The sequence below is a fragment of the Malania oleifera genome, chromosome 10 (genome assembly GCF_029873635.1).
Source record: "Malania oleifera isolate guangnan ecotype guangnan chromosome 10, ASM2987363v1, whole genome shotgun sequence".
Taxonomy (NCBI): domain Eukaryota; kingdom Viridiplantae; phylum Streptophyta; class Magnoliopsida; order Santalales; family Ximeniaceae; genus Malania; species Malania oleifera.
Window position 1 is genome coordinate 76,481,315 of NC_080426.1, and position 15,810 is coordinate 76,497,124.

Sequence of the window (15,810 nt, forward strand, 5' to 3'; positions counted from 1 at the left end):
CAGATGCTATTCTGTATACTTGAAAACATGTCTTAGTGAAACGTTAGTGACCTTAAGAGCAGCTAATGGGTTTTTAGCATCAAAACACAATAGGAATGAAAGACCTTTAACTTTTTGGTCTAACAAGGTTGGTAAGGAACCTTCCCTCGTTATTGATAATATATTACTTGTTAATGGCTTGAAACATAATATGTTAAGTATAAGCCAATTATGTGATAAAGGGTATAAAATATCTTTTGAAAATGATAAATGCATGGTTGAGAGTAAATCTGATAACAATGTACTTTTTACTGCTGAACGTCATGAAAATATGTACACCACTAGTTTAGATAATTTAGCTTCTCAACAAGTTGCATGATTTTCTACTATAAATGAAGCTAGCTGGTTGTGGTATAGACATTTAGGACATGGTAGTTCGGATCTTTTATCAAAACTTGTGAAAAATGATTTAGTTAAAGGCTTACCAAAAACACATTTTGTGAAAAATAAGATTTATGATGCATGTCAATTGGGTAAGCAAACAAAATCAAGTTTTAAGAAAAAGAAATTTATATCCACTACTAGGCCACTTGAAATGCTACACTTAGATTTGTTTGGGCCTAATCTAGTTCAAAGTGTAGGAAGAAAATTGTATGTTTTTGTTATTGTAGATGATTTTTCTAGATTCACATGGATGCTATTCCTTTCACATAAAGATGAATCATGTAAAAGCCAATTATATGATAAAGGGTATAAAGTATCCTTTGAAAATGATAAATGTATGGTTGAGAGTAAATCTGATAACGAAGTACTTTTTACAGCTGAACGTCATGAAAATATGTACACCACTAGTTTAGATAATTTAGCTTCTCAACAAGTTACATGGTTTTCTACTATAAATGAAGCTAGCTGGTTGTGACATAGACGTTTAGGACATGGTAGTATGGATCTTTTATCAAAGCTTGTGAAAAAGGATTTAGTTAAAGGCTTACTAAAAACACATTTTGTGAAAAATAAGATTTGTGATGCACGTCAAATGGGTAAGCAAACAAAATCAATTTTTTTAAAAAAGAAATTCATATCCACTACTAGGCCACTTGAAATGCTACACTTATATTTGTTTGGGCCTAATCCTGTTCAAAGTTTAGGAAGAAAATTACATGTTTTTGTTATTGTAGATGATTTTTCTAGATTCACATGGGTGCTATTCCTTTTACATAAAGATAAATCATGTGAGCAATTTACTAAACTTTGTAGGAGAATTCAAAATGAAAAGGGCTATAAAATTACACATATCAAAAGTGATAGGGGAACTGAATTAAAAAATGATGGCATAGAAAACTATTGTGACTTAGAAGACATATCTAATAATTTCTCTACTCCTAGGACCCCACAACAGAATGGTGTTGTAGAAAGAAAGAATAGGTCCTTGCAAGAAATGGGTAGGACAATGTTTAATGAACATAAATTACCTAAATATTTCTGAGCCAAAGTAGTGAGTACTGCATGTTATGTAATGAATAGAGTGTTAATCATGCTCTCACTTAATAAGACTTTATATGAATTGTGGAATGACCACAGACCTAACATTTGCTATTTTCATGTCTTTGGTTATAAATGCTTTGTACTTAGAGACAATGAACACCTAGGGAAATTTGACTCTAAATCTGATGAAGGTATTTTCCTAAGTTATTCACTTAACAGTAAAGCATACAAAGTTTTTAATAAAAGAACATTAATTGTTATTAAATCTATTCATATTGTGTTTGATGAATCTAATCCGTTTTCTAAAAGAGATGATGAAAATGACATTGACATTAGAAAAGGATAAGATAAGCTATCTATTGAAAATAATGTAGACAAAAATTTAGAAATTAATGATAAATCAATTGAAGAAAATAAAGTTGAAAGTCAGGTTCAAGAGCTGCCTAAGGATTGTAAATTCATAAGGAGCCACCCTTTAGATCAAGTCAAAGGTGAACCTTCACGTGGTGTAGCCACTCGGTCTTCCTTAAGAAACCTAATGAGTCATTTTGCATTCTTATCTCAGGAAGAACCTAAAAATATTAAGTCATAGAGGATGAATCTTGAGTAATGTCTATGTAGGAAGAGTTCAACCAATTTAAAAGAAGCAAAATTTGGACCCTAGTTCGTAGGCCCGATGATCATACTATTGTTGGAACTAAATGAGTTTATAGAAATAAAAAGGATTAAAATGGGGTAGTGACTAGAAACAAAGTTAGACTAGTTGTTTAGGGATATAATGAAGAAGAAGTGATAGACTTTGAAGAAACCTATGCTCCCATAGCTAGAATGGAAGCCATTCGTATGTTGCTTGCCTATGTCGCTTTTAATAACTTTAAATTGTATCAAATGGATGTTAAAAGCGTCTTTCTAAATGGCTATATAAATGAAGAAGTCTATGTAAAACAACATCTCGATTTTGAAAATCATAAATATCCCGATCATGTATACCAGTTGTCCAAAGCATTGTACGGATTGAAACAAGCTCCTAGAGCTTGACATGAGAGGCTTAGTGGTTTTCTCCTAGACAATGGTTTTACCAGGGACAAAATTGACACTACACTTTTTATTAAATCTAAAAATGGTCATATGCTCCTTATCCAAATATATGTTGATGATATTATTTTTAGAGCAACTAATGATGAGTTGTATAATGAGTTCGCCAAATATATGCAAAATGAATTTGAAATGAGCATGATGCATGAACTTAGTTTCTTCCTAAGACTTCAAATTAAACAAGCTAAACATGGAACCTTTATATGACAATCTAAATATTTTAGATACCTGTTCAACAAATTTAATATGGAAGATGGTAAAGTTTTGGAAACTCCTATGGACTCTTCTACAAAACCTGATAAAGATGAGTAAGACATCCCTGTTGATGTAAAATTTTATCGTGGCATGATTGGTAGTCGCCTATACCTTATAGCTAGTCATCATGACATCATGTTTAGTGTGTGTATGTGCGCTAGATTTCAGGCTTGCTCTTAAGGAGAACTTGAACTAGAATTCAAACTAGAATCAACAATGATTCCCTTGATGGCAAGAAGAACCTATTTTTAAAGAATTTTTAAAAAATTAGAAAATAGAAGAGAAAAAATTTATAATTTGATGAGTTTTTTTTTTTTTTTAGATGTTTATAAAAGTCTGAAAAAAAAAAAGTTATCAAAATGCTAATAAAAAATCTTTCGAAAGCAAATTTAATTCTCTTATTTGAATTGAGGAAAGTACATAAATCAAGTAAATCTGAAAAAAGGAAAAAATTGAAATACAATTTCTTCTCAAATTTTGCAAATCAAATAAGGAATGTGATTCGGTTTCATTGAGTAAATCAAACAGGGAATGTGATTCGGTTCATGAGTAAATCAAATGGGGGTTAAAAAGCTTGGCGACGAACTGAGACGTGACGTGGAAGTCTGCTACTGCCTTACATTTTGCCAGGGGCAGGTGGCACTGAGGACGAAACTCGCCTGAGTAGGACGACCGGGGCAGGTGGCAGTGTGGCACTGAGGACGACACTCGCTCGAGTAGAGCGACTGGGGAAGGCTTTTCCCGTCCCACTGTATCTGCCGTGTCATCTTCCTCTCGGGACATTCAAAATCCAAAGAAGAACACACGCACACACACATTGCAACTTTATTTCTTGCCCAATCCATTCCTCCTTCCCTCAACTCGCAGCCCAATGTATTCAGATTTAAATGCATTTGCAGGTAGCTTCATTAATTTATCTCCTCCATTTAGATTCATTCGATTCTAATTTTTACACTGTTTGTGTGTGTGTGTGTGGCGCAGACGAGGCTAGGGAGCACCTACTGGATGTGGAGGATGGGGAAGCCGCCAAAACGAAGTTCCAGATACGGGATCTGAGCAAAGTGTCGGACGCCGGAGCGCCGATTCTGAGCGACGTTAACCTGGACGTGGCGGAGGGGGTGATAATGGGGATTATAGGCCCCAGCGGTAGCGGAAAATCCACGCTGTTGAGGGCGTTGAACCGCCTTTGGGAGCCCCCTTCTTCCACCGTCTTCTTGGACGGTCAAGACATTCGCCACCTCGATGTTCTCACCCTCCGTCGCAAGGTCGGGATGCTCTTCCAGCTACCCGCTCTCTTCGAAGGTACCTAACCTACTCACTCCTCTACCCTCTCAGCAACATATATCATCCTTCCATGCGTGTCCTCTGTTTCAATTTCGCTCCCCTAATTCTGTGATCCATGTGGCTTTGGCATTCCAGCAATTTCTTGTCCGCTGTATGGATCATTTTATCATGTTAAGAGTGGGAAAAGGGGGGTTTAGATATTGTTAGAGACACTTTCGTATGAAACAAAATATTTTCTACTTCAAAACTCTTTGCCCTGAATTTTTGCCCCATTTTTGAAATTAAAATATTTTTTTTCAATGAATTTTTTCTTTTTTATTTCAATTTGATATAAAGGTGTGCACAAATAGGTATTCTAGCATTATGTAGAGGTGTAGAAAGGAAATTCTCCAATTTTAATCTCCGCTTTCTATTCCCTTAAAATTTCTATCTATAATATATGCATCTCATATCTAACCCATGCAAATTAAGCCAATTTTTTGACCTCATATGGAACTTGATCACCGATCAATGATGACCAGGTCAACCTTAAAAAACCTAGTTTCAAGATTTTGGATGTTGTTAATTATAAAGATGCATGTGTCTGCAATAATTCATTTGCTAAGATTTAATTAGTAATCTCCATCACTTCCACCCTATGGGATGAAAGAGCTAATTGGAAATTACACTCTCACACAATATTTAGTAATAAAACTAAGACCACTGGCCCTATTGGAGTATGATTCATATTGAGTGGAACACATGCACATGGAAAGCATGCTTAGGAAAAACAAGGAAGTCGGTCTGTAGGAAGAAACAATCGATGGTTTGTCTGAAACAGTCAACGGTTTCAATTTCAATAGGAAACTGTCGACAGTTTGCTGAAACCGTCGACAATTTTGCTACAAGGGTATTTGGGGAACTTCTGAAGCTTTTTGTACATGTAATGTTAGCATATATATGATGTTGTAACCCTTGTTTTATGATTGATAGTGAAATTGCTGTTTGATCCCGTGTACTTAGGCAAATTGTCGAATCATGTAAACTCTTGTGTTATTATTTATTTTCTTTCCTTTATTATCTGTGTGTGATTATGTTTTCGTATTATTCATCATTGGTTGTTGCATTGCTCGATTTGAACGATTTTTCGCTGCACATTTATTTGCACAATAAATTGGTATCAGAGCTCTTGGTTACAATGATCAGGATTTCTTCTGTAAAGTTCAACATTGTCAAGTTTGACGGATCAAGAAATTTCAAACTTTAGCATAGGAGGGTTAAGGACTTGTTGGTGTAGCAAGGTATGGTGAATATATCATACGGAATGCATGGACGACATGAGTTGGAAGGAATGAGAAGTGAAGATTGCGGTGACTATCCAACTTTGTTTGGCCAATGACGTGATGTATCACATCATGGATGAGAAATCGTCGGTGGCAGTTTGTCTGAAACTGGAGAGTCAGTATATATCTAAGTTATTGACGAACAAGTTGTATCTTAAGCAGAAACTGAATGAACTTAAGATGTCGGAGGGTTCGGATTTGAATCAATACATCAACACATTCAATCAGATCATCAGTGATATAAAGCGAGTTGATGTGAAGTTCGAAGATGAAGGCAAAGTGTTGATGTTGCTGAATTCCCTACCTACGTCTCCTACGTATGAAAATGTGGTTACGTTTCTGACATGGGGAAAAGAAACTCTAGAATTGGAGGATATCATGAGTGCTATATTTGGTTTTCATAAGAGGAAGAAGGCCAGCGATGAGAATTCACAAGGTGAAGGGCTTGTGGTGAAGGGTAACCAAGATTGTTAGGGAAGCAAATTCTAGAGCGGACCGAGTAACAATAAGGCTCGGTCTAATTCTAAGAAGAGGAAAGACGTAGGGTGTTTTAAGTGTGGGAAAAAGGGGCACATAAAACCAAATTGACCAGAAAGGAAGAAGGGGAAAGGAGAAAATAAAGGGTGTTCATCAAAATTGGAAAATGTAGTGGAAGAAGGAGACTCATAAAACGGTGATGGTGATATGCTTGCATTTCATCCGGTTCATATCGTCTCACGGATTCTTAGATCTTAGATTCAGCGTGTTCCTATCACATAACACCAAACAAAGAATGGTTCACCACTTATAGGTTGGTAAATTATGGTTTTGTTTTGATGGGAAATGATGCTTCATGTAAAATTGCTGAAATAAGGAATATCAAAATAAAAATATTTGATGGTGTTTTGAGAACGTTATGTGATGTTAGGCATATACCAGAGTTAAGGAATAATTTGATTTCATTATGCACTTTAGACTATAACGAATTTAGTTACAAGTCTGCAAGTGAGGTAATGAAGGTGAGTAAGAGTGTTCTGACTGTGATGAAGGGACAAAAATTACCAGGGAATATATATATATACACTACTAGGTATCACAATTGTAGGTTGAGCTGCAGTTGTAGAATCTGAGTTAAACAACACTGTCTTGTGACATATACAGTTAGGGCATATGGGTGAGCGTGTGATGATGAAGCTTCACAAGAGAAATCTTCTGAAGGGTGTCAAAACATGTAAGTTGAATTTCTACAGGTATTGTGTGCTTGGGAAACATAATATGGTGCAGTTTATAATAGCCACACACAAGATGAAAGAAATTATTTACTACATTCATTTAGATGTTTAGGGGCCGGTAAGAGTAGCATCACGAGGAGAACATATGTACTTCGTGTGTTTTATTGATGATTACTCACGGAAGGTCTGAGTATACTTCATGTGACACAAGTCAGAGACGTTTGCCAAATTCAAATTCTGGAAAGCTGAAGTAGAAAATCAGACTAGGAGGAAAATCAAATGCCTCAAGTCAGACAATGGTACTGAGTACATTGATTCGAGGTTTAAGGAGTTGTGTGAGCAACATGGCATTAAAAGACATTTGACAGTACGCAAGAAATCACAACAACATGGTGTGGCTAAAATGATGTATTGAATTATAGCTGAAAGAGTTCGATATCTCAGATTGAATGCAGGACTTGTAAAGAACTTCTGGGCAGAAGTAGTAAATATGACGTGCTTCTTGACTAACATCACCAAGGGCAATATTAGTTGAGAAAGTTGCAGAGGAAGTGTGGACAGACAGTGCGGTAGATTACTCTAGTTTGAGAGTGTTTGGATGTCTAACCTATGTGCACATTTCTAGTGAGGAGAGATCAAAAGTTGATGCAAAGTCTAGACAGTACATCTTTCTGGGGTATTAGAAAGGGATGAAAGTGTTCAAGTTGTGGGATCTGAATGCAAATAAGGTAGTGATAAGTAAAGATGTGATTTTTGATGAGAAAGTCATGTTGTAGCGTACTCGGGAAGAAGAAAAGAAACAGGTGCCGAAAAATTGCAGCAATAATGAGCATGTGGTGTAGATGGAGCTAGAGACTCAAGGTGGAGATGAAATTGTTCAGAACGTAGGGAGTTTCTAGCTCAAGTGACCATTAGTGTCACAATATTGCTATAGACAGGCCCAGACACACTATCAGGCCACCACCTAGGTATGAATTTGATGATCTGGTTTCTTATGCACTTATTACTAGTAGCGGGAATCCTACTACTTTTTAAGAGGCGGTGCATAGCCAAGAGAAAAGTAAATAGATAGGTGCTATGGTGGAAGAGATGGTGTCTTTGTATAAGAATTAGATGTGAGAGTTGGTAGAGCTTTGAAATGGGAAGAGAGCGATATGTTGCAAATGGGTGTATAGGAAGAAAAAAGCAGTATCAGAAAAAGAAGGAGAAAGTTCAAGACTCGGTTGGTAGCAAAGGGTTACTTATAGAGGAAAGAAGTTTGATTATGATGAGATTTTCTCCCCTATAATCAGACGCACTTCCATCAGGGCAGTGTTGGGATTAGTGGTACATGTCGACATGCATTTGGAGTAGATGGACGTAAAGATAGCGTTTGTCCATGGTGATTTGGAAGAGCTGATATACATGGTACAACCAGAAGGTTTCATTCAACCTGGACATGAGCACTTGGTCTGTAAATTAAGGAAATCATTTTACGGGCTGAAGCAGTCTTCAAGGTTCCTACATGATCCAAGTTTGCTACATGAGATGTGAGTATGATTGCTGCGTGTATATGAGGAGTCTTGATGATGGTTCACTTATTTTTATATTGCTTTATGTGGATGACATGTTGCTGAGTTTGACTGAGATCAACAATTTGAAAACCTTGTTAAGCAAAGAGTTTGACATAAAAGATTTGGATAGTGGTTATTTCAGCGGAGCTATGTTGAGAAGGTGTTGGAGAAGTTTAGCATAGACAATGCAAAATCAATGAGTACACCATTGGCGAATCATTTTAGGTTGTTTACCGCTTAGTGCTTAAAGACTGACGATGACGTTCGTGACATGTCAAAGGTCTTATATGCTAGTGCAGTGAGGTGCTTGATGTATGGTATGGTTTGTACAAGACTGGATCTAGCACAAGCTGTTAGTGTAGTGAGTAAGTTTCTATCAAATCCGAGTCGAAAGCATTGGGGTGCGGTCAAGTGGATTTTCAGATACTTGAGAGGTACTACAGACTATGACATCATGTTCAGCAGACAACAGAGTGATCCTTCAATGGTAGGTTATGTGGATGCAGACTATACAGGAGACTTGGATGACACGATGTCTACCATAGGGTACGTATTCACTTTTATGGGAAGGCCTATTTGTTGGAGTTCTATGGTGCAGTCACTTGTTACATTATCTACTATTGAATCAGAATATATGGCAGTGGCTGAGGTTGCCAAAGAAGCATTGTGGCTCACAAGATTAGTCAAGGAATTGGGTATTCAATAAGGTGGAGTTTAGCTGCATTGTGATAGTCAAAGTGCCATCTATTTGGCAAAAAACTAGATGTATCATGCGAGGACCAAACACATAAATGTGCAGTTTCACAAGATTAGGGAAATGGTTGTTTCTGGTGAACTACTGCTTGAGAAAGTTCACAGGACTGACAATGTAGTAGATATGTTGACAAAATCTGTTACCACAGACAAGTTCAAGCATTGCTTGGACTTGACCAATGTCTCCAGTTGCTAGATGGGAGGCGTCCCAACTAACTGTCCCAGGTGGAACTGCAGGTTATGTTTTTATATTTCTCCTAAGGGGTGAATATGCGCCAAGGTGGAGATTATTGGAGTATGTGGCTCATATTGAGTGGAACACATGCATAAGAAAAGCATGTTGAGGAAAAACAAGGAATTCAGTCTATAGGAAGAAACAATCGGTCGACGGTTACATCGACAGTTTCGCCTCAGGAAGAAACCGTCTACGGTTTGTCTGAAACAATCAACAGTTTCAGTTTCAGTAGGAAACCATTGACGATTTGCTGAAATTGTCAACGATTCTGTTCTGCGCTAAGTTTGAATTTTGAATTTCGAAGAGCAGTAGGTTGAAGATTCGGAGGCATAACCTTTGGGGATTGCTATAGGAGTATTTGGGGAACTTCTTAGGCCTTTTGTACATGTAGGGTTAGTATATATACGATGTTGTAATCCAGATTATATGATTGATAATGAAATTCAGCTGCTTGCTCCCGTGGACGTAGGTAGATTGCCACGTAACCTTTTGTGTTGTTGTTTATTTGCTTTCCTTTATTATCGGTGTGTGATTGTGTTTCCGTATTATTCATCATTGGTTGCTGCATTGCTCAATCCGAACGGTTTTCTGCTGCACATTTATTTGCACAACAAACCCAAATGTTCAGAAATCAAATGGTTATTAACTTTTTTGTGAATTGAAAATGGGAAGGAAGAAAAGTAGGTGGGGGGGGGGGGTGGGTGGGTATGTTTTTTTTTTCTCCCTCCTTCCATTAATTGGTTGTACCAAGGAAGATAGAAGAAAATTGAAAGTGGTTATCACTTAATCTGAGGGGGAAAAAAAATGAATATCCTTTTTTACTTTCCTCCATTACCTTTTTTTTTTTCCTATTGAATCAATAGAATGAAAAAAGAGGGGAAAGAAAGAACTTCGTAACCACTTCATTTCCTCTTTTCTTACCCTTTTCCCCACTAACCATATTTAGTGTTTAATTTTATTGAAACTCTTGTACAACCCGTGAAAATGATTGATAAATATATGAATAAATTTCAGTGTTCCAACTACCACAAGTTCTTTGAATTTTTTTCGATTCAAGTTCTAGTGTCCTTTTGTTAAATTAATTTTTTTTCATTGTATTGTATAGGTTCATCTAGTTATATATGAATGTTGTCTTTGCAGGTACTGTGGCAGATAATATACGATATGGACCACAACTAATAGGGAAGAAGTTATGTGATGATGAGGTGCACAAGTTGCTTAGACTTGCAGACCTCGACCTTGCCTTTTTCAACAGAAATGTTGAAGAACTCTCTGTTGGTCAAGCTCAAAGAGTCGCACTAGCACGGACCCTAGCAAATGAACCAGAAGTAAGCCCCATCCATACACCTGCATGGTTTTCCAAACCTTATGCAATTTGCAATTTGCATCCCTTTGAGGTTTACTAAAACAAGGCCTGTTGTTCGAGTCGTACACTGCGTGAAATATTTTTCAAGTCATCCAAGCACCCAATGACTTACAAAATGACATGATTTTTAACTTAGATGAATTATTTTTTATTTGTTGAAGTTATTAAAGGAAAAACTTGGTTATTTGAATAGTCACCTAATCTATTCACTTGTTTTTACCTCAAAAACTCTCAAAAGAGGTTTTTGGCATGCCTTATGCATACTATTTTTCACTCATGCTCAAAAGTTATGTTTTCTAGCTTCTACTTTGACTTTTGTTAGTTAAAATATCTAGGTCTCTTATTAGTAAGTTATCTTCATGAGTTAGAACAAACATTGCTTAGAAAAAATAGTTAAATAATCCACAAGTCACATAATTTATAAACTACATGTTGCTTCAGGTTTTGTTGTTGGATGAGCCAACAAGTGCATTGGATCCAATATCAACACAGAACATAGAGGATGTTATGATAAAGCTTAAGAAGAATCATGGAATGAGTATCATTATGGTCTCCCACAGCATCAAACAAATCCAGAGGATTGCTGATGTAGTATGCCTCCTTGTGAATGGTGAGATTGTTGAAGTTTTAGGGCCTGACAAACTATCGGAAGCCAAGCATCCCATGGCACTTAGGTTTCTTCAACTCAGCTCCTAAACTTTGTCCTATATTGTACCTTTTGTAACTCTAATATTTAATGATTGTGCTTGTTGAATTTTCCATATGTAAGCTTACATTCTTAACTATAATAATGCTTTATTTGATGTATAGCATGTGTTTGCAAGTGATAAATTTATAGTGCGTTCTCTTTTAATGTGTTATCTATTCTCTTGTAATGTGTAATCTGGTGTCGAAGGCACTGTTGGCCTAACAAGGCTTAATCCTGTTTTGATAATGAAAAACCAAAGCATCTAATTATGCCATTAAGTGTTACAGGTATTAAGATCTTAAAGCACAATGAAAGATGCAAAATGGAAAGTTATGAAGCATACACGACAAGTATATATGGTTGTTGATGTAAAGCTTGTGAAGACCAAGCTTAAAGACATGAATATTTGAATAATTTTTTTATGTATATTGCAAATTAGGGTTCATGCAAGTACACCTCATTTGAATTTTGTGATGAAGCTCTTAGGTAGCTTAATTGGACCTTAGGTACTTTAAAACTCTTGGAAAATATTTTTACAAAGTTTAAAAGTTATTTCAAAAGACTAAAATCATTTATGGAATGAAAAATATAAAGGAATTTGTATTTTAGGAAGTTCGGGCACTTAGGCAAAGTGCTTAGTTGACCGAATGCATAGTCTTAACACTAGTTTGGTATTAGGAAGTTTGTGCGATTGAATCTTAAGGTTAGTCGATCGAATGACTACTACAATTTTTAAGTTTTAGACTTGGTTCGGGCGATTGAAACTCAGGGTTCAGTCAATCGATTGGCTTGGTTTGGGCAATTGAACCATAGAGTTCAGTTGACCGAATGACTACTACCACTTTGAAAATTCCTGATTTAATTGGTTCGGGCGATCAAACGTTCAGTTCAGTCGACTGAAGTGTTCGCGATAAGTTTCGCAACGGCAGAAAATTTTTGCGATTCTCAAATACTAAGTCATTAAAACACATACGATAACTATAATTAAAACTTTGATATAAATAGCTAACCCTAAATGTGTTTTAGATAGCGATTACATCAATTGATTGAGATAAATGTCGTTGTTTGTTGAAAGCTTTTCTGAGTTCGTTTTTCAAGCTTATTGCTTTTCAAAATTCAGAATACCTTAGCTAAACTCCTGAGCTTCGTTCTAATTTTTTTAAGAGTGTATTAGAGCTTTATTTGTATACGTATTTACTATATTCAAAGAGTTATTCTTGTACAACTCGATTTTGATTACTTCTTATATCTTGACGGTTCTGGAATTATTGATGGAGGGTTTGTAAAAGGCTTCTCTGCCTACTAAAAGAGAAAGACTTCTTCGGCTACTGAAGGAAGGATAGTGAAATCCTCAGTGGGTTTCTTGAGGCAAGGACGTAGACACAAATCGTTGAACCTTGTAAAAATATGGTGTCATTCTCTTTTGCTTTACTCTTTTATTTCTAAGCAAATTTAAATTGATATTTATCTACTGTGAATGTTGTAAAGATTATTTTCATTTATCTAGTTGTGAAGGTTATAAAGATTATTTTCATTGTGTTGTTTGATCACATATTGAAATCAAAGCATAAACTCTTTCAATTTTAAGGATTGATTTTCATCTATTGGTAATATTATTTTTATTGTTTAGTTTGGTCACATGGTGAAATCATAGCATAAACTCTTTAAACTGATTGGTAGAGTTATATATTCGGGAAATAGTGAGAATGCATGACATGCCAGTATCCATAGTTTCAGATTAAGACCCATGGTTCACGTCCTGTTTCTGGAGGAGTTTACAGGAGGCCATGTGTTCTCAGTTGTCATTCAGCACACATTTCATCCTCAGTCAGATGGACAGACAAAGAGAACGATACAGATATTGGAGGATATGTTATGTGCATGTGTGCTGGACTTTGGAGGCAATTGTATATGGTTTATTCCATTGGTAGAAACTGAAGAAGTGCGAGTTCTAGCTGGAACATATTACATTTCTGGGGCACGTGGTGTCTAAAGAAGGTATATCCGTGGACTCGAGTAAGATAGAAGTAGCAGTGGACTGGGTGAGACCGAAGAAAGTTTAGGAGGTCAGAAGTTTTCTGGGTCTTACAGGTTATTACCGTCAGTTTGTGGAAGGATTCTCTAGTTTAGCAGGTCCTTTGATGAAACTCACGCGAAAGAATGTGAGGTATGATTGGACGGAAGAGTGCGGGATGAGTTTCCAAGAGCTGAAGCGTCGACTGTTCACTGCTCCAGTTCCGACTCTTCCATCCAATGATGGTGGTTTGTTATTTATAGTGACGCTTCGAAAAAGGGTCTTGGCTGTGTTCTAATGTAACAGGGCAAGGTAGTTGCTTATGCTTCTCGTCAACTCAAAGAATACGAGAAGAACTATCCGACGCATGATTTGGAACTAACAACAGTAGTGTTTGCATTGAAAATTTGGAGGCACTACTTGTACGGTGAAAGGTGTGAGATTTTTACCGACCATAAAAGTCTTAAATACTTTTTCACTCAGAAGAAACTTAACATAAGACAACGTAGGTGGCTTGAATTGATTAAAGACTACAACTATATTATTAGCTATCACCTAGGAAAGACTAATGTGGTAGCTGATGCTCTGAGTCGCAAGTCTGTTGATGCGTCAGTCTCAGCTGTGGAGGTTCAGCATCATATCTGTATGGACCTTGAGAAATTGAGTTTGGAGGTGGTAGAAGGAAACCATCAGGCCATTCTTGCTAGCTTGGTGGTATAGCTAACTTTCCAGGAGAGGATCCGTGTAGCGCAGAAGGATGACCCTGAGTTGGTTGAGATTATGGAAGGAGTTCAGAAGGGGTTAAAGCCGGATCTCAGTATCTGTGGCAATGTGATATTGAGATTTTGAGGCGGGGTTTGTGTATCGAATGATGCTATGATAAAACGGGTCATTCTAGAGGAGGCACATCGTTCACTTTACACTGTACATCTTGGTAGTACGAAAATGTACCAAAATTTGAGGGAATCTTTTTGGTGGTCCAACATGAAAAGAGAGATCACCTGTTTTGTAGAGCAGTGCCTGACATGTTAGAGGATTAAAGTGGAACATCAGAGGCCGACAGGACCACTTCAGCCACTCAACGTCCCTGAGTGGAAGTGGGAATACGTCTCGATGGAATTTGTGACGGGTTTACCTGTGGCGGTGCATGGGCAGAATGCCATATGGGTTATAGTAGATCGGTTGACGAAGACTGCACATTTCATTCCAATCAGAGTCAGCTACTCTCTGAATAGGCTGGTAGAACTTTATGTGCAGGAGATTGTATGACTCTATGGTGTCCCTATTTCTTTTGTTTCAGATCGGGATCCGCATTTTACGTCTCGCTTCTAGAAAAGTTTACAGGATGCCTTGGGATCACGATTGACGTTCAGTGCGTCTTTTCACCCGTAGACGAATGGACAGTCAGAGAGGACTATTCAGACGTTAAAAGATATGTTGCAGGCTTGTATATTAGATTTTGGTGATAGTTGGATACGATATCTGCCGCTTGTTGAATTTGCATATAACAACAGTTACCAGGCGAGCATAGAGATGACACCTTATGAGGCTTTGTATGGTCGTCGGTGTCGATCTCCGTTGTACTGAGATCAGGTAGGTGAGCGGCAGATACTAGGTCCAGAAATGGTTCAGCAGACCTCTGTAAAGGTCGCATTGATTAGGGAAAGAATTAATGTAGCTCAAAGTCGACAAAAAAGTTATGCTGATACTTGTCGATGAGAGTTGGAATTTGGGGTAGGAGATATGGTATTCTTGAGAATCGCTCCGATGAAAGGGGTGATGAGATTAGGGAAGAATGGGAAGCTAAGTCCTCGGTATGTCGGACCTTTTGAAATCCTTGAAAGGATAGGTTCGGTTGCTTATCGAGTGACTTTACCTCCAGCATTATCCAGAATCCATGATGTATTTCACGTGTCTGTAGTGAGGAAGTACGTACCAGATCCATCAAATGTACTGAGTTACAAACCTCTAGAGATTAACGATGCCTTATCGTATGAGGAAGTACTAGTGCAAATATTGGATCGGAAGGTGCAACAATTACGGACTAAGGAAATACCTCTTGTAAAGGTATTATAGTGTAACCATACAGTAGAAGAAGCTTCATGGGAATTAGAATCTGAAATACGCCAGAAGTGCCCACAGTTATTTGATAGTACGTAGTCATATAGTAGTGTAAGTGGTATAGATTGAATGATGTGATCATTGGGAGAGTCTTGTTTATATATGTAATCTTTTATTGTATCCTTTGTGTAACCATAGTATTCCTTCGCCACATGTGAGGGTATGTAATGAATTTGGCCAAAGTCACTTTGTAGGTGACGGTTGACTTTTTGGTAAAGCTAAATAATAAGAAAAGGTTATGTTAATAATTGTTAGTAAATTTTGAGGACGAAATTCTTATAAGGAGGGGAGATTGTAGAGACCCAAACCTGTATAAGTTGGATTCGTCGACAAAGGGTCACGTTCTTCGACGAAGTCCTTTAGATCCTTGTCAACGAAATTCAGAGTCTCGTCGACGAGCAAATACCGAGTGGATAAGAGAAATATTCGGAACTTGAACTCAGCGACGA

At 37.2% G+C, this 15,810-nt stretch overlaps 1 protein-coding gene across 1 annotated transcript; it reads left to right on the plus strand.

Moving 5' to 3' along the window:
* Nucleotides 1-3,245: 3,245 nt before the first annotated feature.
* Nucleotides 3,246-11,391, plus strand: LOC131165970 (ABC transporter I family member 17-like). The gene is made up of 4 exons (XM_058124162.1): nt 3,246-3,713; nt 3,796-4,116; nt 10,313-10,500; nt 10,980-11,391. Exons 1-4 carry the CDS (start codon nt 3,686-3,688, stop codon nt 11,232-11,234), a joined length of 792 nt encoding a protein of 263 aa, XP_057980145.1. The 5' UTR covers nt 3,246-3,685; the 3' UTR covers nt 11,235-11,391.
* The last annotated feature ends 4,419 nt before the right edge of the window (nt 11,392-15,810 follow it).